This window comes from Alnus glutinosa, chromosome 3 (assembly GCF_958979055.1).
Source record: "Alnus glutinosa chromosome 3, dhAlnGlut1.1, whole genome shotgun sequence".
Classification (NCBI taxonomy): Eukaryota; Viridiplantae; Streptophyta; class Magnoliopsida; order Fagales; family Betulaceae; genus Alnus; species Alnus glutinosa.
This window is the reverse complement of record NC_084888.1, coordinates 7,461,258-7,483,576: the sequence shown is the minus strand read 5'-3', so window position 1 is coordinate 7,483,576 and position 22,319 is coordinate 7,461,258. Positions and strand designations below refer to the sequence as shown.

At 36.8% G+C, this 22,319-nt stretch overlaps 4 protein-coding genes across 6 annotated transcripts; 3 read left to right on the top strand and 1 right to left on the bottom strand.

Annotated features, from left to right (window-relative positions):
* Positions 1-559: 559 nt before the first annotated feature.
* LOC133864442 (protein WHAT'S THIS FACTOR 1 homolog, chloroplastic) lies at positions 560-2,650 on the bottom strand. Of its 2 annotated transcripts, none has more exons than XM_062300779.1 (2): positions 2,485-2,650; positions 560-2,374 (listed from the first exon to the last, which is right to left on the bottom strand). In XM_062300779.1, the coding sequence occupies exon 2, from the start codon at positions 2,363-2,365 to the stop codon at positions 812-814; it is 1,554 nt and encodes a 517-aa protein (XP_062156763.1). In that variant the 5' UTR covers positions 2,366-2,374; positions 2,485-2,650; the 3' UTR covers positions 560-811. The 2 variants fall into 2 exon arrangements, with proteins under 2 accessions (XP_062156763.1, XP_062156764.1); XM_062300780.1 differs by having other exon boundaries at positions 560-2,371.
* An 852-nt stretch (positions 2,651-3,502) lies between these two features.
* On the top strand, positions 3,503-10,721 carry LOC133862328 (uncharacterized). The gene is made up of 8 exons (XM_062298115.1): positions 3,503-3,941; positions 4,286-4,359; positions 4,738-4,818; positions 5,225-5,309; positions 5,827-5,924; positions 8,218-8,305; positions 8,838-9,192; positions 10,280-10,721. Exons 1-8 carry the CDS (start codon positions 3,657-3,659, stop codon positions 10,531-10,533), a joined length of 1,320 nt encoding a protein of 439 aa, XP_062154099.1. The 5' UTR covers positions 3,503-3,656; the 3' UTR covers positions 10,534-10,721.
* A 1,536-nt stretch (positions 10,722-12,257) lies between these two features.
* On the top strand, positions 12,258-15,946 carry LOC133862329 (zinc finger CCCH domain-containing protein 1-like). Of its 2 annotated transcripts, none has more exons than XM_062298117.1 (4): positions 12,258-12,540; positions 14,427-14,495; positions 14,617-15,426; positions 15,665-15,946. In XM_062298117.1, exons 2-4 carry the CDS (start codon positions 14,459-14,461, stop codon positions 15,733-15,735), a joined length of 918 nt encoding a protein of 305 aa, XP_062154101.1. In that variant the 5' UTR covers positions 12,258-12,540; positions 14,427-14,458; the 3' UTR covers positions 15,736-15,946. The 2 variants fall into 2 exon arrangements, with proteins under 2 accessions (XP_062154101.1, XP_062154100.1); XM_062298116.1 differs by having other exon boundaries at positions 12,260-12,540; positions 14,617-15,446.
* A 1,320-nt stretch (positions 15,947-17,266) lies between these two features.
* On the top strand, positions 17,267-22,154 carry LOC133862327 (rhodanese-like domain-containing protein 4, chloroplastic). Its single transcript, XM_062298114.1, has 8 exons — positions 17,267-18,080; positions 18,983-19,085; positions 19,196-19,282; positions 19,460-19,534; positions 19,653-19,727; positions 20,609-20,689; positions 20,810-21,046; positions 21,816-22,154. Exons 1-8 carry the CDS (start codon positions 17,440-17,442, stop codon positions 21,861-21,863), a joined length of 1,347 nt encoding a protein of 448 aa, XP_062154098.1. The 5' UTR covers positions 17,267-17,439; the 3' UTR covers positions 21,864-22,154.
* The last annotated feature ends 165 nt before the right edge of the window (positions 22,155-22,319 follow it).

The window sequence follows — 22,319 nt, the reverse complement described above, 5'->3', positions numbered from 1 at the left end:
GCATGGCCATAGATATTGAAAATCAGGGCTTGAGATTATATGTGCAGTCTGATTCCCTCAGTTCAGAAGTCCATGATGGCTGTTTCTAATACCAAGCAAACAAGCAACCACCCCCCAATGTGAGAATCTCAAAGCATTGTGCACCTACCAAAGAGCCTGATAATCTTTTATTGCCTATTACTCATAACAGAAACAAAATGCAAGGTCGGTTGGGGTTAGGACACAGATGCAATTCCACAGAAATCATGTCTTAAATGAGTTTTACAGCCATTTGAGCTGGAAAGCCTGAGTCCAGTTTTGCCATTTTTATCATGAAACTAATCTATAAATATTACCTCAGGCCAGCACATTGAATGGCTTGAAGATTAATAGCACATCCCAAAAAATAGTTTCTGTTATGCATTAAGGAAGGTTATGTTTCGCTTCACTGTATCACCTAAAAGGACTATTACATGTAAGGAATGACTACAAAGACTTCTCATTGGCACAGAGTTTTCAGTTCAGTGCTCTAATTTAATATGAAAATAACCTGTAAAACTGTTATTTAAAGGCAGAGAGGAATATGAGATTTGCAGTTTATGCCTTTGCTTCTATTGAATAATGTCCTGAACTGGAAATGTAGGGAAGAGGTCCAGGCCTTACAATGGTAACAGGCTGCAGAGCCTTGCAAAGTAGCAGGTTGCATATTTCTATGAAGAAGGATCAAACACTGCTTGTATCAAATTTACTGGTCCAAAAGCAAAGCAAAAAGCCCGTTACTGCGAATCTCTCTAGGTTGGGGCCTTAGAGAAACAGCAGGCTTCTATCAAATTTACCAGCGTTCTCTTGGCCGACCATCAGGGAGCACAGAATCAAGCACCTTCTCATCACTTTTTGTCGAGTTCTCAACCTGTTTAATTGGATCGGTCTCTCCAGTCGTCATGGTTCCACCATCATCATCAAAATCTGGAGGTGTTTCATCTTCTTCATCACTCCAATCGTCTTCATAATCTTCATCATCACCGTCATCATCGTCCATGAAATTATCAACATCTGACCACGCTTCTCCATCACTTCCATCTTTTGGCTCATTAATTCCTTCTGCCCCATCTGTATCTGTTCTGGGAGCACCCCTGCTTGGATATCGAGGAACAGAAACAAGAGAACGAAATTTCTCCTTTATGAGTAACAGCCGATCCTTATCCACCAATTGAGAATCACGATATGCTTCCCTGAGGAAAACTGAATCCCTATCCCCTTTCAAGGATACATAGAACATGTCAGGGTGCCTTATCAGCATCCCTCTCAACTGCTGAGAAAACCGAAACTCCTCTCGAAAATGAGTGAGGTGATCCACAAGGGTTTTCTTCTCAATAGTGAGGCTCAAAATCTCATGAACAACCCCACAAGCATGTTTCTCTTTCTCAAGCGTGCCCGACCTGAGGGCTGAGAAATCAGAGTAAGGCGATATGAAAGGCAGGTCTCTGAACTGATATATCTTCCTCATTTCGCCCTTGGAAAGGTTAAGACCCTTGGGTAGAGATACTCTATTGAACTTGGGAGGCCTATCAATAATCAAATCCCTCTCTTCTAGCTCTCTAGCTCTATTTTCCTCCTCCGCTAACTCAGCAGCCGAAACTGCAAGCTCAGGATCCCAATGAGTTAATTCTAATGTAGGACCTCGAGCAGTTGGAACAACTGTAAAATATTGCGGATAGCGATGACAAATCGTGTCACGAAACTCAAGTGGAAGCCCAAAATCAGTCCCCAAATGGGCAATCTTCTCCAAGAAAATCCGTTTCTCCAATGACATCATCAACAGTTTCCTCAACTTAACAACCAACAAATCTTCCATCTCATTCCTAATCCTCATCTCCTCCAGATAAAGTCTTTCCGCCTCCGGCGTCAATTTGAATTTTAGCGAAAAAACCCCTTCTTCCACAATTTCAAACACCGCCGGAAATTTCTTTAGCAAAGCGATGAATCGGCGCTTCCTATCGAGACCCAAATCTCTTCTGTGCTTACCTAACTCTCTAAGAGACATAATTCTATCAGGTTGGCTCACTAGAATCTTCCTTATCTTCAACACCAATTTCAGCTTCTTGTCCCTTTGTATCACATTGTCAAAGGGAAGCTCTTTCCTTCTCTTCACAGCAGCTCTTACTGGTCCAACTGGGACATGGGTCTTTCTCAGATTACCAAAAGTAACACTATTCTGTTGCAAAACCAAACTTTTGCCCCAAAATTGTGACTTCTCTGCTTGTGTGCTTGATGGAGAGAAATTGGATTTCACTGAAACTTTGGGTTTTTGAAGAAAAGGGTGTCTGTATGAGATAAACAATGGTGAAGAAGTGGATGGAGAAGACACCACGAGTTCGGGTTTCATCTTGACCTACTAAGGAATCAGAACAGAAAATAAAAATAAAATAAAGGACAGGGACAAAGTAGAGAGAAAAATAAAATACAACGGAGGAAGATGCGAGAAGTGAAGGTTATGGGACTCACCTGGTGCGCTTGGACTTAAGATTTGGAAGCTGAAGCTGGAGCTAGGGTTCTTGGAAGGGAGAGTTGCATCGGGGTTTATCTACAAGGGACAAAACCCTTTGCACTGATATTTCTCAGTGACACACTCTGTTATCGCCTTGATACACTACTTATATCGATGGATATCTCAATGCCAAGCCCGTTTTCTGAGACGACATTTCGAGTTTATTAAGGCAAAAATATCAACACGAAGGGCCATTGCGGTAACTGTACAATTTTAATAAGGGAAATTGCACTATTGTTCCATTTAGTTTTTTTTTTTTTTTTAATTGTTTCATATATTTGATCTAAATTAGAAATTGTTCTTTTTAATATCAAAATTAATTTAGAAATCTCAGTGGTCAACTTAATTTACAAATCGCTTCATGGAGTCAAATTTCGTTTAAAATTTTAACAAATTTCGTTAGGTATTATGTCAATGCTAATAAAATGGCGACACATATCGATCAGAATAAAAATAATACTTAAAAATTTATTTTTTAAAACAAATTAAAAATACTAAAAAGGTGACTACTTGTTCCCCAGCTAATAGAGGTGGCTAGGGTGCCCGAAATTTTGATTTTTTTTTTAAAATAAAATTCTTTTTGAGTATTAGATATATATATATGTTTTTTTATCGACACGTGTTGCTATTTTATTAGCGCTGACATAATACCAAACGAAATCTGTCAAAAAATTTCAAGGAAAATAGTGACAACAAAAAACGATTGGTAATTTTCAGTAAACTCCGGTCAAAATCCGACAACATTTGATGGCGAAGAATAAACCGTGAGAGAGAATGTATGCGAAGAAGTTCAAATTCAAAAAAAATGATTTATAATATTAATAAACGAAAAACACTTTTCGAAGATTAAAAAAGCCTTTCCGCGCTAACAAAAAATAAAATAAAATAAAATTCTAATTTAAACATCATTTTTGGGTCGCATTAAATACCAAAAATATTGTTTTCTTCTAAACAAACCGAGGCTAAAAGTCATAATGGCGATCTCAATTGCTAATTACTAATTAGCTCACAAAACTTCCGTAACCACGGAAACAACGAATAAAGTTTTAACTGGCTTTTCATTTCTGATACCCTCTCCAATCTCCATGCCAATAAGCTGAGACGTCCTCTGACTCGGAGGGATAGCAAAATGGCCAAGAAGCGAGAACGCCGAGTCGCACCGAGTTCGTCTCTTGGTAAGGGCCGAGTCGAATCGTCTGATTCGTCCACTCAGCCTGACCAACTCGGCCACTCGTCCTCATCGGATCGCAGGCTCAGGCTCATCCTCGTATTTGTCCTCTTCTTCATCGTATCTCCCGCTATTTCCGTGCTCGTTTACCGTATAAAATACGCTTCGCCTACGAACCGTACGGACTCGTACGTTTTTCAACGAGGCCTCGTTAAAGACGACGTCGATTACCAAGAAATCCTCGCTGTAAGTACGCTACCAGAGATTAGCATGGTTTTGAAGCTGCATTAGTCTGTTTGGTTGCTGAGGAAGTGTAGGAAAATAAGAGAAACCAAAGTTTTGTTTTCACAAACTGAGCCCTATTCTCCTTTTCTATGTTTATGCTCTGTTTGATTAGTGAGAAAATGTAGGATTTTTTTTTCCCTGGCGTAGTTGAACAGAGTGTATTAGGTTTTGAATTCTTATTTTCCTAGTTAGTTTTTCTCAGCAAGCAAACAGACGATAATATTCTGCTTTAGTGTTGGTGTGAAAGAGAGAAGTTTCATATTCTTTAGCTTTTTTAGTTGTATTTAATGTTATAAGAAATTCAGGAGAATTCAAAGGTCTCGGCAAATACGTCACGCCGGCATTATACGTATCCTATACTGGCCTACATTACTCCATGGTATTTCTTATAGCTCTGTTTTGTCTTATTCAAAATTTGGATCATTTTGGGATGAAGCTATAAGTTATTCTTCAACAGTTCTGATTGAAGCAAAATTGTTAGTTTCATTGTTGAAATTTTCCCATTTTACTGCTTATAAAAAAAAAAAAAATGAAAAAATAATAATAATAATAATAAATAATAAAAGTTTTTCCATTTGACTATCGTGCCATATTTTCTATGTTTAATTGAAGTAATATCAAAGCAGGAAGAAAATGAATCTTGTACAGTTTGATTTAGGAAACTTCAATTATTTGGATTAAGGAAATAGAAAGAAGGAGAGGTAGTTTTTGGTTTAAATATTGCACTCATTTTGAATTGTTTTTTGGAACTGGACAGGAACTCTAGGGGCTATGAGTTAGCAAAAAGGTTTAATTCCAAGTTTACGCATATATCACCTGTCTGGTATGATCTGAAGAGGTAAGCTCCCAAATCCTAAATTTTGTAAAAAGTGATGAAAGTGGATGGTCGAGGGTGTGAGTGTGTGACTCCACTGTCCTAGTCCTAGTCCTCAATTGACAAATCTTGTCAGAGACCCTATGTTGGCCAAAACAAAAGAGGGCATGTAGATGTAGCTTTTTAGCTGTGATTTGTTGAGGTTTCAGAAAGCTGTGAATTACGGTTAGAATTGTGGGCCAAATATAGTTAACAGTGATACATTTTTTTGTTTGTTTTGTTGGGGGAGGGGGGGGGGGGGGGGGGGGGTGATTGTCTCTGACATCATAGTTGTAGGTAATGGATGTTTAAGATTTCCATGCTTTAGTAAACTTCAAGTAAGATCTACTTATTCTATCACATTGTTGTATGAATTTCTCTTTATTGCCAGCCAAGGGACCAGCTTAATTCTTGAGGGGAGACATAATGCTGATATAGGATGGATCTTGGAGCTTAGAAGGTCAGGAAATGCTTTGGTATGAGAAAGAAGTTATCTTTTATTTTTATTTTTGTTTGTCTTTTCCTTATTCAGGAAACTGACAACTAAATAACTTTGATAATTTAATGCCAAATATAAAAGTTTGCGCATGCCTTGCCAATGAGCTCTAGATTAAATGGCATGTCCTCTCTCTACATGAATGCGGTGGAGGGTGACGTTTTGGGTTCAAGGTGTTGTATAACTTACCAAGAAAAAAAATGTTTGCACATTCCTTTTTCCAATTTGACTTCTATATTGATTCAGTTTAAGATGCTCTTTTATTCAAGTTGTACCAACAACAAAGAAAGATGAATTTGATGAAATGTGTTGAAAAAACTGGGAGGGATTTCTTTAATAGATTGTTAACCATGCAAAAAAATGGAAGTTGTTGGCCATACCTAAAATAACATAGCCCATCATCTAAATATAATTGAGCCACACTCTTGTTGATGGTCTTTTGGTAACCTGGATAGGTTTTTTTAATATTATTGATAATATATTCTTTGGATATGTAGGTGTTACCCAGAGTTGTTCTAGAAGCATTTCCTGCAGAATTTCTTACGAGGAAGAAGCAAAGGAACAAAGCTATTAATCTTATAGTAACAGAGTGCAAGTAAGCTATCAACCTTATATTCAATGTCCTTATGAGAACTTATTCATTTGCTGCATGTCAAAAAGGCATGCTTAGGTTCTTATTAATTTGTCTTAATTTTAAATAGCTCATTGTTTAGTTCTCAGATTCAGCTATACTTACCAGATGTGAATTTACACTGTATGAACTAAATACTTGGGTCCTGGAGAATGAGAAGAATTTTGTGCTATCATGGTAGTGGGTTGGGTTCAGAACTATTCAATTGAATCCAATCTCATTCTACGCACTACGCATGTGTATTTTTTTTCCTTTTCTTTTTCTGGCTTGGGTCCTGGAGAATGAGAAGAGTTTTGTGCTATCATGGTAGTGGAATTCAATCTCGTTCTATGCACTACACATGTGTATTTTTTTTTTTCCTTTCATTTTTATGGCCTGAGTCAATACATGCATTTAAGAAAATATATTTCAAGAACTTAAGCCTACAAATACAAATAGAAAAAGAAGGGGGGGGGGGGGGGGGGGGGGGGGGGTGTTGTTGAATTTGGGTTAATGTCTATTGAAGCCTTGTCTGAATCAAAGGAAACTCCAATAATAGATGGGTATTCAATTGAACCCAATTCCACTCTGTGCACGTGTTTTTCTTTTTCTGCCTTGAGTCCATGCATGCATTTAACAAAATATATTTCAAGAACTTAAGTTTAGAAGTACATTTTGAAAAAGGAATAAAAGGGTTTTTTTTTCTTCTTTGGGGGGGGGGGGGTTGTTGTGTGTGTTAAATTTGGGTTAATGTCTATTATTGCCTTACAAAGCAAACTCCTAATGGTAGATGCTATTCAATTGAACCCAATCCCATTGTATGCGTGTGTTTCTTTTTTCCTTTTTTTTTAAAAAAAAATTAATTAATTAATTTCATTTTCTGGTCTGACTCAATGCATGCATTTTACAAAATATATTCGGTAATTTATATCTAGAAATGCGTTTTGAAAGGAGAAAAAAAGGGGTGGGCATTGCGAAGTTGCAAGAGAATTGTGGGTATCGATTTTCCGTCTTTTCAGGGTAGAGTGGTTAATGCCGTATCGAGTGGTGGAGTTATTAGTTAGTTGGAGTGGCCAGTTTGGTAGTCATTGCAATTTTGAAGTCTGGAGGATGGCTTCCCATTGTGTCATGTGCATTTGGAGAGAACGCAATTCCCGAAATTTTGAAGATTGTGAGAGAACAGTAGTAGAGTTAAAAGATATATTATTCAAAACTCTCCATGGGTGCTGCTATCAATAGTTCTCGCTTTTCTAACTTTGTAGAATTTTTGGATGTGTTCATTTTCTTCTCCCTAAGTAGGTGTTTCTCTTGTATACTCCATGTATACTTGGGTTGCACCCTTTTGCGCTTTAATAAGATTGAATTATTTATAAAAAAAAGGGGGGTGATCTTGGGGGGTGGGGGTGTTGAGTTTGGTTAGTGTCTATTGAAGACCTATCAACGCAAACTCCAAATAATAGATTGGTATTCAAGAGTTGCTGCAACTGAACATAATAAAGCAAAAGCTAGACAATTAAGTTTGGCTTTTAGCTGGGACTGTTTATGAGGTGCTACCTAGCTGGAGTAGTCATTTACAAAACATGAGAACATGTCATTTTGGAGAGGTGCTTCTTATGCTTACTTTCATGCCTATTGATGGAAAGAATGGATGCATGTTAGCTGTTTGGTGGTTAAGAGCTTTCTATTTTTGGGTTTGAGCGTCTTAGGGTTGAGGGTTTTGGGTTTCTTCTTTTGTTTTGTTTTTCTTATGTATACTTCCTGTGTACGTAGGGGCGCTTTACGCTTGTTTATAAAATTTATTACTTATAAAAAAAATATAAGAGCTTTCTTTTGTTGACATCAAAAACTCTTTTCTATGCAAACTTTATGCCTGGATGACGGACTCATATCCCTCTACAGTAGATCATTACTGGACTTTTTGACCCCAGACAAGCTTAATTTGGAATTCTGTTCTTCTCATTTATTTGCTTTTGCTTTTGTTTCTGTTTTGTCATTGGTTCTCCTCTCTTGAAGACCTTCTCTGTTTTTGGTGGTGTCCTTTTTGTGAATTATTTATCAAAAAAAAAGGGAGATCCCTTAATGTGTTGGAAGTTGTAATGAACGTTACTATCCTGCATTCTAATCCGGCTTGTTCTAGGACAGGATGTCTAGTGTTCAGTGATTTCTGTTGTTTGTGCCTGTGATTAGATCTAGGATCCTTTCTTTTTTTTTTTTTTTTTTAAAAAAAAAAGTTCTAAAATAACTTCTTCTTTTTTCGTGGATTTTTCTTTATGATTAGGGAAATGGGATATGATGGTATTGTGCTAGAATCTTGGTCAAGATGGGCAGCTTATGGTATTTTGCATGACCCAGGCATGCGGAATTTGGTAATCAAACTTTTCTGCTCCTTATACCGTACTTTTTGTATCGTCATTTTTTGGATTGTCTCGTCATTTTATTTTTGGTTATTTTGTTATCTCTGCAAAGAGAATTTAGTTTTGGGAAATAGGTTTTAGTACATCTCTTTTTGTCATGGACCCAGTATTTAGACATTTCCCAATTTCAAGTATATGAGATTGGGCTTTTCCGTCTTATATTTTTCTTTTCCCAGTATTGGGATCTTTCTGTAACTTAAAGATATCAAATTATGATATCTGAAATATAAGAACATTATGGTTTCCAAAACAAAAGGATAAATGAAAAAAGATTAACTTGTTAGGAATTCCTTGAATGTCAATTTGCCTGCTTCATAAATAGATTTGGAGTTCATTTCTTTCATGTATTTTTGAGCATGTAGATATTCTCAAATTACCTATCTCAGTTTGTGGAAATTCAGCAGTAGTGTTTGCTAGAAGATGAAATCATTTTGAATTACTTTTTGCTCTTTACTGAGGAATCCTTCTTGTTTTGCAAGCCTAGGCACTGCAGTTTATAGAACAGCTTGGACAGGCACTGCATTCTGTGAGCTCAGCAAGGAATGATAAACAACAGTTGCAGTTGGTCTATGTTATAGGTCCACCACATTCAGAGAAACTCCAAAAGCATGATTTTGGACCAGAAGATCTTCAGAGCTTGGGCGATGCTGTAGATGGATTCTCGCTAATGACCTATGACTTCTCAGGTCCTCAAAATCCAGGTCCCAGTGCCCCTCTGAAGTGGATTCGTTCCACCCTGCAGCTGCTCCTTGGTACCACTGGCAATACTGCTCAGAGCCCAGCCCACAAGATATATTTGGGCATCAATTTCTATGGAAATGACTTTGTCCTAGCAGGAGGTATTTCTTTCTTTCTTGCTTGCTTTCTTTCTTCTTCTTTTCGATTTACTATTTCTGTATGTGAAGATGTTAGAGGAGCTACATATTTGCTGTTATCCCTTGTTTCTTTATTACTTTAAGAGACTGAAGTGCAGTGGAGTTAATATGATTTGAGTTCTGACTATGATTTCAGAGACATCAATAATTGGCATGCATATCCACCCCTATCAGCGTCTTGTATGCAAAATATCTTGTGGATGTCCTTGGCCTATTTGGAGTACCCACTCATCCTATCTGTTTTTATCCTAGGATTGGAGAGGGTTTCAAAAAAATTGGAGAACCGCAGCATCTCAATTTTTGTGACACAATTTATGCATAAAGCACCTTGTCGAGATTGATTTTCCCAACATTGACAATTTTTTTTGGGTTAAATTTATAAAATCCACAAGAAACAATACAAAGGCACAAAGATTTCCTTAGTCATAAAAGCATTAGGTAGAACCCCCTAGTTGGTAGAGAAACCAAGGCAAAGTCCGCTCTCCAACTCAGAGCTTAAGAGTGATGCTATAAACGTTAACATGCCCAAAATACCCCATGATCTTTGAAGTTAGGGTCCGAGCTATTCATAAACATCTCGAGCTCAGCTCGTATAAACTCCTTGAGCTCGGTTTGTTTAATAAACGAGTCTAGCTCAAATGTTTCTAAGCTCGATTCGAGCTCGAGTCAAGCTCAAGCCAAAGTTTTTTTTTCCCAAGCTGAGCTCGAACAACTAATGCTCACCTTGGTTACAGCCCTATTTGAAGTCACCTATTTTCTTGAGTTAGCATGGGACTATGTATGGCATTGATTCTTTCCCTAACACAAGACATGATCTCTTGGGATACATCGCGGCCACTTATGGTCCTTTTCTGAAAGGTCCTTGCATTCCATTCCCTCCAAATTTTATAGATGGCCGCTGCTACTGCTAGCATGATTTGACTTTAAGCATATGTATTGTCCTATACAACAATTGATTGATAATTACGTGGAATCTGCTAAATTCTTTAGTAGTTTCTTATTTGCAAAAAAAGAGTGGCCTCCATCTCTTGACCTGTCATTGAAACTGCAGGTTTGGGTGGTGGAGCTATTACTGGAAGGGATTACCTCTCATTGCTGGAGAAGCACAGGCCTGTTTTGCAGTGGGAAAAGAACAGTGCGGAGCATTTGTTCTTTTACTCCGATGATAACAATATCAAGCATGCAGTTTTTTATCCGTCATTGTTGTCGATTTCTGTGCGGCTTGAGGAAGCTCGTTCACGGGGATGTGGCATCTCAATCTGGGAAATTGGACAAGGTCTGGATTACTTTTTTGATCTTCTGTAAATAGGGCATGTACTTCTTTATACATTGCAGGCACTTCTGGTCATTTGTTTTCTCTTCGAGGGAACATCATTTGTATCTTCATGTGTCGAAACTGTGTCTAAAAAATTTTGGTCACTGCAGAATTAATTCCAAGAGTTCTTATAAGATCTAAAAAGTTGATATTTTATCTTATTTCATTTCTTTGTATAGTACAGTTGCTTGTGATTCAAAGGTAATTTTCTTTGATATATGTCATAAATAATCATATACTCGATGATCATCCACTCTATTCCCTTTGATGTACTTGAGCCTGCACAATTGAATGGCTTTGGCTACAGTCACGCCCAGGTAGGGATTCCACATTTGCTTGTCCTCCTTACCCTTTTTTGCCCAGAGAAAAAAAAGGATGGCTTTGGCTACCTGTCCATGCGACCAACATAGCAGCAGGTTAGCCTTGGGGACTTCTTATTCCAGTTTTCCTAAAAGTGGCTTATCAATGGAAAACTCGTAGTTTTAGATTAGGCTTTTTTGATCTTCAGGATTTCTGGCAGGTTAATATTTGCTTAAAATGGAGCATCAGCAGATTCGGGGTACAGTGCATGTGAGGCGTGATATTTGACATTTGTACCCTACTTCATGATATGTTGAGAAAAAAGAATTTCCTATTATTTCTATTTCAAGTAGGATAACATAATGCATATTGGTTTTGAAAGAAAGAAAATCAGACTGCTTTTTGAAGGCAAGGCTAAGTCTTGACTATGAAATTATTACCAAAAGAAAGTTGGATCCTAGAATTATGGATTTCTTTTTCTTTCTTAAGCATTACATGAATCCCGTTGCAGACGGAGACTGCATAAAAAGTATGTATCGAACAAAAAGTGGCATCTGAATGTTCCAAATCTCACAGAAGATGGTCTCCTCTTTGCAACATCCACCACCACAACCAACAAACCCCAATATTAGAGGAGACCGGAGAGGATCACCCCCCAAACCGTCTTATTGTTGAACGATCATACCTCCATCATCAGTATCTCGGAGCTGCACCAGACGCCACACAACTGTTTCAGTAAATTTTCAACAGGAAAAAAAAAAAAGGAGAAAAATAACACCAAGAATTTTTTACAAATTGCAAAATCCAGACCTCAAACCCGGCCAAAAAAAAAAATGAATATTACATGTATATATATATAAACACCAAAGAATGGGATTATCATTTTCTTATATACTTCGTAGTTTTAACTTTGAGAAAAAAATCAATCATTAAATATGTGAATCAAAATATCAAAACTGCAATCTCCAACTTATAAAGCAATTTACAACTGTAGGTTAACAGTAGCCTACCTCTGCCAATTTTTGCTTCAGGCAACCGCTCAATTGATCTTACTACAAAAAAAACTGACATTTGATGTTGTTTTATTTTGGGTCGTTTTAAACAAGCGACATTAATTTGTAAGTTGAAGTCATTTATTTTTAAACGACGTCATTTTCACGTTCTTTACTTATAAAGGATGCAAAGTTAAAAAATTTAACTGTCATTTTTCTACAAACAACATGAACTGAATAAAGTACGATTTATTTTTACAACAAACGACGTAAATTATTCACATTCTTTCTTAAAAAGGCGTGAATAATTAAAAAAGGATGTGAATAATTCACGTCGTTTTTGTCTGCCAAAACGACGTGATATTCGCGTCGTTTCCGCAACAAAACGAGTGGAATTATTCAGATACCTAACATCGTTTTTAAATAGAAAAGACACAAACGAAATATTTCAACGTTGCTTTCCCAATTCCCACGTTTCAGCACAATCTCCCTCTCTTTGATTAATTTTCACTGCTCTCTATGCTCTGATTGTTTTGAAAGGAAAAAAACTTCATCTACGTTCATGGCATAAGGCTGGCGGCAAAACTCAAGTTGTTCACAATCTCTCTCTCTCTCTCTCTCTCTCTCTCTCTCTCTTCACAAGGATCGTCTCTTTCACAGCGCAAGGGTACCGTCTATCCACCTCCAGAGGATAACATTTTGCAGGTAACCTTCTCTTCTCTCCCATTTTTTGATTCCCCTATTTTTGTTCTTTGATTCCCCATTTCGGTCAAGCAACGTATGAGACTTATTTTGCACAAGTTGTGAAATATTTAGTTGCGGGTTTCTTTGAATGTGCGGGTATGTGTGGAAATGTCTCTGTCCCTAAACTTCATTTTTTTTTTTTTTTTTTGAATTTGTGTAAAAAAGTTAATCTATTGTGTTCTTAGAGCATGTATAGGTACAAAAAATTGGATTAGTTTGTCAAATTTTCTTGAGAAAACCCCATTGAAAAATTTGTCTTCATATGTTTGATGAAATGTCTTAGTAAGTAAGAAATTTTTTTTTTTCAATGGGTTATGTTTTTTTTGATGTACCCACATATTCGTTGTCTGTCTGTAGTGTGGTTGGTGACTTAATTTGTTTCATTTTTCGGTTACATTTTTGTTTGTTATGTAATCGTAGTGGTAGATTCTTTTATTTATGTATTTGAGCCACATGTGGGATGTTCAATGTCCCCGTTTATCTCGTTCGTGTACCTTGACTTTCTGTTGGTTGAATGAAATCTCTTTTGAGAAAGGTTTGGCCTTATAATAGTTCCATCTCAGTTTGTATTCACGGGAGATTTGAGACTAGCAACACTGACTATATATTGCCAAGCTTTAGAATTTTCCTCCAACTCAAAGTAGAATCCTGGGAATTTTTAAGAGCAAAAAACTCTTACCCTGAATCAAGTTAACATGAACGCAAGCAACCCAAAGAGAACCCAATCTAGAGAAGAGAGACCATATATGCCTTAAAATGACCACTGTATTCCAATAAACCCACAATTCCCTCAATCTTAGGAACACAAATATGGTCCAAAGCAACTTTAGACTTAGCAGGGGACAGTTCACTGCCATTCCACAAGAAACGATTAAACTTTCTCTCAATGAGTTTAATCACTTCTATAAGTAAAATGAAAATAGAAGACCGTGCACTAGACTTGAATATTATAGAGAACCGAAGTCAAGAGTTGCAATCTACCTGCAAAAGAGAGATGCTTAGCCAACCAAAAACTGATTCTACTAGAAATTTTAAACAATCGCATATGCTTGGTTTGGATGAAACTAACAAAATACAAAACCTCCCCCAAAGATACAAGTCACGGCCATGGAGTTCCCTCCCACAGCCAAGGCTCACAAAGCTCCCGATTTCCTTCCCATTTCACATTTTAAAATATTTTGGTAAATCCATGGCCATGACTTGTATCTTTGGGGGAGGTTTTGTATTTTGTTAGTTTGGTGTTGGAAGAGCTGAACCCCTGACAAATTGTAGGAGATAGAGCTCTCTTTAAGGGCAGGTTGTGTCAAACCACGGAGGTTTTCTATAGGGTGGAAATTTAGATGGTATTGATATTAAACTTGGGGTTGGATAAATTCTGTTTTGGGCTTTATTTAGTGGAGGTGAAGAAGTTATTGGAAGATTAGAATATAAGGTTTTTAGCCATTCTAGGGCTGTCCAACCGCACTAATATGATTGCTTTTGGTTTGTTTGGGTTCTCACTTCCTTGGCTAGTCTCTTTCTCTCTTGCCAAGAGATAGAAGAACCTGACTTCTATGAATCACTATTCCAATCCCACCAAATCTTTGAAACACATGCTTGTGCATGGCTACAAAAGATAGAAAGGAAATGCAGTTGAATTATGTATGCTCTTCTGTGTTGCTGATGTATGTCCGCGCGCGCGTATGTATTGAAAAATCCTTGTTCAATTTTAAAAATCTGGACCTTCATGCAATAGATACTTTCTTTGTTGGTTATGTTCTTTCTTGTTAGATCTAAATTTTCCAGCATTTTATATTCTGAAGGATTACTAAGTTTAGGACTGACACTGTCTACGTTACTGTTTTCAGGACTTCCTACCTTAGCCTTTTCTTTTATTAATATGGCTGATTCAGGGGAAAATCAACAGCCCGAACAAGGTATAATTCTTTCACTTATATTCCCTTCTCTTTGTTTGCATCTTCACCATTTGGATTCTGTTTTACCCTTTTGTTTTGTGTTTATTGGCTTTTTTCATTTCATTGATATATCCATTCTCAGTCTGCAACTTCTTCAGAAAGCCGTCAAGAAATAAAAACATCAGAAAACGAACAGTTGATGAAGACGAAGAGGAGGATTCAAAAACAGAAGGCTCATTCTTACATAGTCAGAAGAAAACCTTAAAGCCCGACAATAAATTGTATTTTTCTAGTGGATCTTCGAAGAACAATACGTCTACTGAAGCGAAGAGAGAATCTGAAAACCCAGTTTTTCAGTTTGAGTCTTCTAAGGAAATTCAAGTTGAACATGATAGCAGAGCAACAGCAACACTGGAAACAGAGACTGATTTCTCAAAAGATTCTCGAGCATTCCGTGAGAAAGCTCTTAAGCAGGCGGAGGAGGCTTTGAAAGGGAAAGGAAAGAGCTCTGGAGATGACAAGTTGTATAAAGGGATCCATGGATATACTGATTACAAGGCTGGTTTCCGAAGAGAGCAAACAATTTCCAGTGAGAAAGCTGGTGGGGCACATGGGCCTTTGAGGGCTTCTGCTCACATTAGAGTTTCGGCAAGATTTGATTATCAGCCAGATATATGTAAGGATTACAAAGAGACTGGTTACTGTGGATATGGAGATTCATGCAAGTTTATGCATGATCGAGGGGATTACAAGTCTGGATGGCAGATAGAGAAGGAGTGGGAGGAAGCAGAGAAAGCAAGGAAGAGAAATCTAGCTTTGGGAGTAGATGATGTGGATGATGGGGGTGTAGACCCTGGTGATGAAGATGATGATGATTCGTTGCCCTTTGCATGTTTCATTTGTAGGCAGCCTTTTGTCGATCCTGTACTAACCAAGTGCAAGCACTATTTCTGTGAGCATTGCGCATTAAAGGTAATCCCTTCTATATCAACTTATAGCTTCTAACAACCTGCATTATCAAAATAACTCTGCTAAAGATGTACATAACTTTGGTGTCTTTTTATTTGCTTTTGTTCTGTGCTTGAGGATGATGGAGTATGTCCTTTAAAACATGTCTTTCTGGTTACTGTGTTGCCCATCTCTCCTTTCATTTTACAGTGTAATCTAACTCGGGTTCTTTTCATTTTCAGCATCATTCGAAGAACAAGAAATGCTTTGTTTGCAATCAGCCAACTCTTGGCATTTTCAATACAGCTCATGAAATACGCAAAAGGATGGCTGCGGAGGGTAAATAATGGTCTCAGTGGCTCGGTCATGATCTTTATTTTGTAGCGTTATTATTTTTTTTTCCACTGAGCTCTCTTTTAGTATTGTTAGAATTTTTGAAAGAGGAATTTCAGTTCTCTGTCTCTCTTGTATATAAATGTGCGATGCCTTTGACAAATTCTCAATGAATCGATTATTACCTTGAAGTGCTGCCTGCCATAGCTTTCTTTTTTTCTTTTTTGGTTTGTGTAAGTGGCATGCTATAGCTTTGAGCAAGGATGAAATGCCCAGAGTGTGTTTCTTGACCACTCATTAATACCCACCTTTCATGAACTCAGCAAAGCTTTGATTCTAAGTATCAGATGTATCGATACTTGCATTTGAAACAGTTATAATTACACACGTTAACCATCAAATGAAACGATATCATCTTGATTTTGTATTGCACTTGCCTATTGGTTCTAAAAGGAGATATTTATTCGACTTAACCTATAATATTGACAATTTAATAGTTTTTCCTTTTTTAATCAACTGCCCTAAATATATTTGTCAATTTTTTATTTTATTTTATTTTATTTTTTGGTTTGGGCAATTTATTCTAGCGAGAAATTGAGGATCCATAAAATTGGAATACACCTAAGAACTGATGGAATCAAAATTCTTTATCGAGTAGAATTCTTCAAATCGCAGTGGTTTGGAATTCGAGGATTGAAATTTTGTCATATTAGCGATTATTATAGGTTACCATCTATGCAATTACCATATTTATCCAGATTTAGGTAATTAAATTGAAAATCAATGATTAAAATTTAATGAATTCTAAGAAATCATAATCCAAACTGTAGACGTTCATAATCAAGATACTTGAACAATGAGAGCAGCTTAACCCACATGGAGTTTCTTTCTCTTCGTTGTAAAAAAGTAGTACGGTATTGCAGACTTCTGACAATGGTTTGGCCGCCATCACCGGTGTATTTTGAGAGATTTTACAATTTTTTTATCTTTTATTTCTATATTTGTTTATAGGCTTTTTTGTTGTTTCCTTTTCCTATTCACCATTCACTCATGTTATGATGTTTGGGTTCTTGTGACTCTTACTGGTGACTCTGATTTTGTGGCATTTATGCTTCAAATCATTGGGTCAGCATACTTTTGTTCTAGTTTTAATTTTAGATTGTCCAAACCCTTGTGGTGTATTATCTTTCTTTTTGTAATTTGTCTAATATATTTATAAAAAATAATAAAAAAATTTAAAAAAAAAAAAAAAAAAAAAAAAGTAGTACGGTACTGCAGAGTGTACTATTACTGTATAGATCCATATTCCACAGTAGGGAGATTTCTAAAAGCTTCTTCAGGACATTTCTTAGCCACACAATCGGATGTAACAAAAAGCCATCAAACCATCCGCAGCCCTCATGATCACCAAACCTCTCTCATCCTCACTTCCCACGTGTCACGCAACGAATGGAAGAAAGCTCATCTACCATGCCATGTCAGCACCGCCCTCCACTCAAAATACAACCAGCCAAATTGCAGACGCTGAAGCTAAGGCTTGTCGTCTTTTGCTCCCTCTCCACCCATCATCCTAGAAAGTAGAAAGAACCAAAATTCTTCACAAAACCCTCCATATCTCATGGTGATTCAAGCTCTTCCATCATTTCTTTGAGAGCCCCAGAAATTGTGTGACATAGAATATGCCATGGAGGCCCTGAATGCAGCAAGCTTGACTCCCTTGTCTGTTCTTTGTGACAAAAAAAAAGAACCCAGAAAAATCACATCTCCCCCTACAACTTTTCCACTTAAGTTCTCAAATTCTGCTACTTTTAATACCACCCCATCAACTTTACAAGAATGTTTATCAAGGGGTTTTCAAGGGGGTCTAGTCCTTTTATCTTCAGCTTTCAGTACTGGGCTTGCCAGAGCTTTATCCTATGAGGAAGCACTTAAACAGTCTGGGAATGCCGCAGCTGGGGACTTTGATGCAAGTGGGGTTCTTGATAGTGTTTTAAATTTTGGAACAGAAAATCCTGCAGTTATAGCGGGTGGCGCCGCCATTCTGGTGGTTCCGGTGGTATTATCTCAAGTTCTGAAGAAGTCTAAACCATGGGGCATTGAGTCTGCAAAAAGTGCTTATGCAAAATTAGGTGATGATGCGAATGCTCAGTTGCTTGATATAAGAGCACCAGTGGAATTTAGGCAAGTGGGTAGCCCAGATATCCGGGATTTGAGGAAGAAACCGGTGTCTATTGTTTATAGAGGGGAAGAGAAGCCTGGGTTCTTAAAGAAGCTTTCTTTAAAGTTCAAGGAACCAGAAAATACTACACTGTTCATTTTAGACAAGTAAGAAATTAAATCCAATTCTTATAGTTTCTTCCTCGTCTTCTTTTACAAGTTATAGATATATTATTCCAGTTCATTTGGAAAACTAAGAAAGATAGAAGAACTTGACCAGAAAAAGTTCTACATGCAGCATTTAGATTATTATTCATTCTGAAATTTAGCATTCTTAATAGATAATTTAAGATCCCTTTAGCGTCAAGAGTACAAATATCGTGGATTTTTGGCTTCTTGATTCTATAATATTGAATGAGAGTGAAAGGGAACCATACCTACTACCTAAACTAAAATCAACTTATTATGTAAGTATTGTGAAGTTTTTTTTCTTTTGGTTATATCAATTTCTTTCGAATAAATTAATCATGCACTAAGGTAACAGGTTCAACATCTACCGGATATCTATATATTTGTGGATATTCCAAAACCCCCCTAAGTGAGGATTGCCAACTGTTCTTAACATATAATGGTTCTCAGTTTTTTTCTCCTATCTGGATGGGGAGTGCTTATAGAAGCAGGCAGGAGTTGTTAAAATAAAATTAGCCTACAAATGGTGCCAACTTAGATGAATGTGATATACTGTTGACAGATCTTGCTGGTTCCAGAATTTAATTAGTGAATATATAAAAGTATATATATATATATATATATATTTTATCTTAAAGGATTGTTGACATTGGGTCAATATCTGCAGTCTGCATCATGATCACTTTTTGATCAAGTCAGGCAGTTGATATAGGTTTGGTTGAATACGAAATTTCAGATCAAACAACCATCTATTTTTTTTCTCCCTTTCTTTTTCACAGGCTTTATGATTGTCTGGCAAACTAGGCAATGTATGACTTGATATTTGTTATTCCAAGTGCAAACGAATGGAACTGATGTTGCTGAATTTGTGATGAAGCCAGATTTGATGGAACTTCTGAACTGGTTGCGGAGTTGGTCACTGTAAATGGATTCAAAGCTGCGTATGCAATAAAAGATGGAGCAGAAGGACCCCAAGGATGGATGGTCTTCCCTTATTTCTTCAGCTGTTTACTTCGAATACATTGTTATTGACATCCAGATAGTGTCAGATACATTGTTATTTGGAAACTTTGACATGAGTTGTAAATTTGCAGAATAGCGGTCTTCCTTGGGTACCACCAAGAAAAGCATTGAGTCTTGATCTTAGCAATTTGACAGATGCTATTGGTGGTGCAATTGGAGTATGTTTCTAAGCTTTTAATTACTGTATCATCTAATCAGCCGAAACAAAATGAATATGCTGGTTTCAAGGGGCTAGCAGCTAACCCCTAGGCATATCATTTCTTTGAAATGTTTTGGCCTTTCTTCATGGTTTCTAATTGAGCATTATACGGTTTATGATGGCGATTAATGTGCAGGAGGGTGCAGATGCCGTGTCTCTTACCCTTGGGATTGCTGCAGCCGCTGGATTAGGTTTATTGGCTTTTTCAGAGGTTGGGCTGATGATGCTTTGTTAATTGGTTTTTCTATTTTGTTTTTCTTCGTATTTGATTTGACACTTGATTCTTGTGATGGGAGATTGTATTTTATGGTTTTGCCCTATCTTTTCAGATAGAAACAATACTCCAAATATTAGGCTCAGCCGCATTTGTTCAGTTTGCAAGTAAGAAACTCCTATTTGCTGAGGTGAGTTGCCAACACTTTCTGTACTTAGATTTTTGCTCATAAACTTTTTATTGAAGGTACTTGTTGCTGTGAATTACATTCTTTCTCCCTTTGGAACTACCATGCATTGAGTTTTAGATGGCCAGCATCATTCCTTAGCATGTTGTTTTATAGGTTACTTTAAATTATAGGGTTAAATACGTTTTTAGTACCTGAGTTTTGAAAACTTTATTTTTTGGTACCTGAGTTTCAATTTGCATCACAGATGGTACCTCAGTTTTGGGAAAAAGACCAAATTAGTACCTCAGTCAAGTTTTCCGTCCAAAAACTAACGGCCCGCCACATCATTGCCACTTAGCACTACTAGGAACACGACACCTGTCCCTTTCGACATGTCAGCATCCACATAATTGTCAAATCACCCAAACACTTCCACATCACACACCCACGTCATTTACTAATTTTGGGGGGATTTGGCAATTATGTGGGTGCTGACATGTCGAAAGGGACAGGTGTCGTGTTCCTAGTAGTGCTAAGTGGCAGTGATGTGGCGGGCCGTTAGTTTTTGGACGGAAAACTTGACTGAGGTACTAATTGGGTCTTTTTCCCAAAACTGAGGTACCATCTGTGATGCAAATTGAAATTCAGGTACCAAAAAATAAAGTTTTCAAAACTTAGGTACTAAAAACGTATCTAACCCTAAATTATAATGCATTTCACTATGGTGGAATGCAGAGTTTTTTGTAATTCGATTTGTATGACTCATGCATCTTCCATTATTTGTTACTTTATCTGATGATAGATTGAGGCTATTGTGTGATGTAGAGTGACACAGCTTTTGTATAACTCACACCATGTACTTCTTCTAGTTTGGATCTTAGCTAAATTGCTTCTCATGACAGGATCGAAAGGAAACTCTCCAACAAGTGGATGAATTCTTGAACACAAAGGTTGCCCCTAAAGAGCTTGCTGATGATATAAAGGTATATGAACTTCATGTAAAATCTTTCTATTCATTTGCCTGAAAAATCAAATGGCAAATATTTTGCGCTAAGAATTCATAATTACATCCTCTATTTATCTTGAATTGCCTGGAATTTTAGCAAATTGGAAAGGCTATTCTACCATTAACTGTGACTAGCAAAGCTCTTCCTGCACCTACTGAGGCAATCCCAGAGCCCGCTACTACTGATAATACTATACAAAAAGCAGAAGCAGCTCCAGAGCCAAATGTAGAAACAGCTGGACAATCCAGTCCTGAGATAAACTCAGTGCCCAAAACTGAAGTTAAAGCAGAATCACTTCATGGATTTTCAAAATCACTTTCTCCATATCCATATGTAATTCTCTCTCACTGCTTATGAATTCTATAATATTTTTCTAATCCACTCTATGTGCTTGGAATTTTAAGCTCATGAACTACTCACTAATGACTTATTTCTTACTACTTTCTGAAGACAAATACTTTTCTGCTCCATTGTATATGTTTCATGTTGATTTTTATATATGTAGCATATATAAATACAAAGAAAATTAAAATATCACAATACCTTATTTAAGAATATAAATGTACCATAACAGTTTGCAATCACAAAATATATTAAAAATTATAGTAGAGTTTTTGTTTTGGGTTTTGAGATCTAGAAATATATTCTATTAAAGATCAGGTCATATTTTTATTTTTATTTTATTTATAAGATTCAATCAAACATTCTATTCTTTCAAAGGGGAAAAGAAGCTATAAAAGGTAAATCAATCCATTCTTTCTTCCTTTTTAATCTTAGATGAAATCAGTTGTTTATTCTTTGAACTTGGATCGCTAGATTTAGCATACCAGAATGTGTTGTACAGCTACTTGGGGGTGGGTAAGGAATCTTGTTACTATGATCTTTAAGTTCAAATATAACCAAGCCCAGAGAGACAGAAAAGAAGAAGAATAAAGAATTGAGCATACAGTGCAAGTATATGTTCATGTGCTTCAAAGCTGTAATCTAACGGTCTAAATTGTTACCTGGAATAGACATGTATTTATTGAGTTAATCCTGTGGTAAATGCACGGAACAAATTATTGTCTCTTATCATTTATCTTATTTTTCTCTCATGTTGCAGTATCCGGATTTGAAGCCTCCAACATCTCCTACACCATCGCAGCCCTAGAGTTGTAATTGCATATCCCATTGTATTTCTATAACAGAGCTGTTTGGAGAGGGATTTGCAGGTGATTTTTGCAAATTATGCTGGTCTTATATAAAACCTTTCAGCCTAGATGACATCTTGGACTGAATACAAACTTGTTCTGGATTTTTGTAATAGAAGCCTACCACGACCACTTTCTTTGTGTTTCTTATGATATTTTATGTACCATTGGGTCTCTTTTTGTATGGGATTTATGTATTACCACTATTTGGATTAGCATAATAATATTTCTTTCAGAATTTGAGTAAGCAATGGAAGATGTTATGCATGTACATGGTTGCTTGGGTTTGTGAATCAAAGATGGGAGGTAGAAACACTGGATTCTGTGCTCCTGAATATGCAATCTTGACTTGAAAATATTCTCTTGAAAATATTCTCTTGTTAGAATGGCTATTTTTAATTTTAAGTTGAAATTTC

What these genes read in the sequence shown, in the direction of transcription:
- LOC133862327 (XM_062298114.1), top strand. Translation starts at nt 17,440, where the DNA reads ATGGAGGCCCTGAATGCAGCAAGCTTGACTCCCTTGTCTGTTCTTTGT. An exon ending in ACACTGTTCATTTTAGACAA is followed by an intron (nt 18,081 to 18,982) that starts GTAAGAAATTAA and finishes TGATGAAGCCAG; the next exon opens with ATTTGATGGAACTTCTGAAC. An exon ending in GTTTATTGGCTTTTTCAGAG is followed by an intron (nt 19,535 to 19,652) that starts GTTGGGCTGATG and finishes CTATCTTTTCAG; the next exon opens with ATAGAAACAATACTCCAAAT.
- LOC133862328 (XM_062298115.1), top strand. Translation starts at nt 3,657, where the DNA reads ATGGCCAAGAAGCGAGAACGCCGAGTCGCACCGAGTTCGTCTCTTGGT. An exon ending in CTGGCCTACATTACTCCATG is followed by an intron (nt 4,360 to 4,737) that starts GTATTTCTTATA and finishes GGAACTGGACAG; the next exon opens with GAACTCTAGGGGCTATGAGT. An exon ending in ACCCAGGCATGCGGAATTTG is followed by an intron (nt 8,306 to 8,837) that starts GTAATCAAACTT and finishes TTGCAAGCCTAG; the next exon opens with GCACTGCAGTTTATAGAACA.
- LOC133864442 (XM_062300779.1), bottom strand. Translation starts at nt 2,365, where the DNA reads ATGAAACCCGAACTCGTGGTGTCTTCTCCATCCACTTCTTCACCATTG.
- LOC133862329 (XM_062298116.1), top strand. Translation starts at nt 14,459, where the DNA reads ATGGCTGATTCAGGGGAAAATCAACAGCCCGAACAAG. An exon ending in AAATCAACAGCCCGAACAAG is followed by an intron (nt 14,496 to 14,616) that starts GTATAATTCTTT and finishes ATCCATTCTCAG; the next exon opens with TCTGCAACTTCTTCAGAAAG. An exon ending in GTGAGCATTGCGCATTAAAG is followed by an intron (nt 15,447 to 15,664) that starts GTAATCCCTTCT and finishes TTTCATTTTCAG; the next exon opens with CATCATTCGAAGAACAAGAA.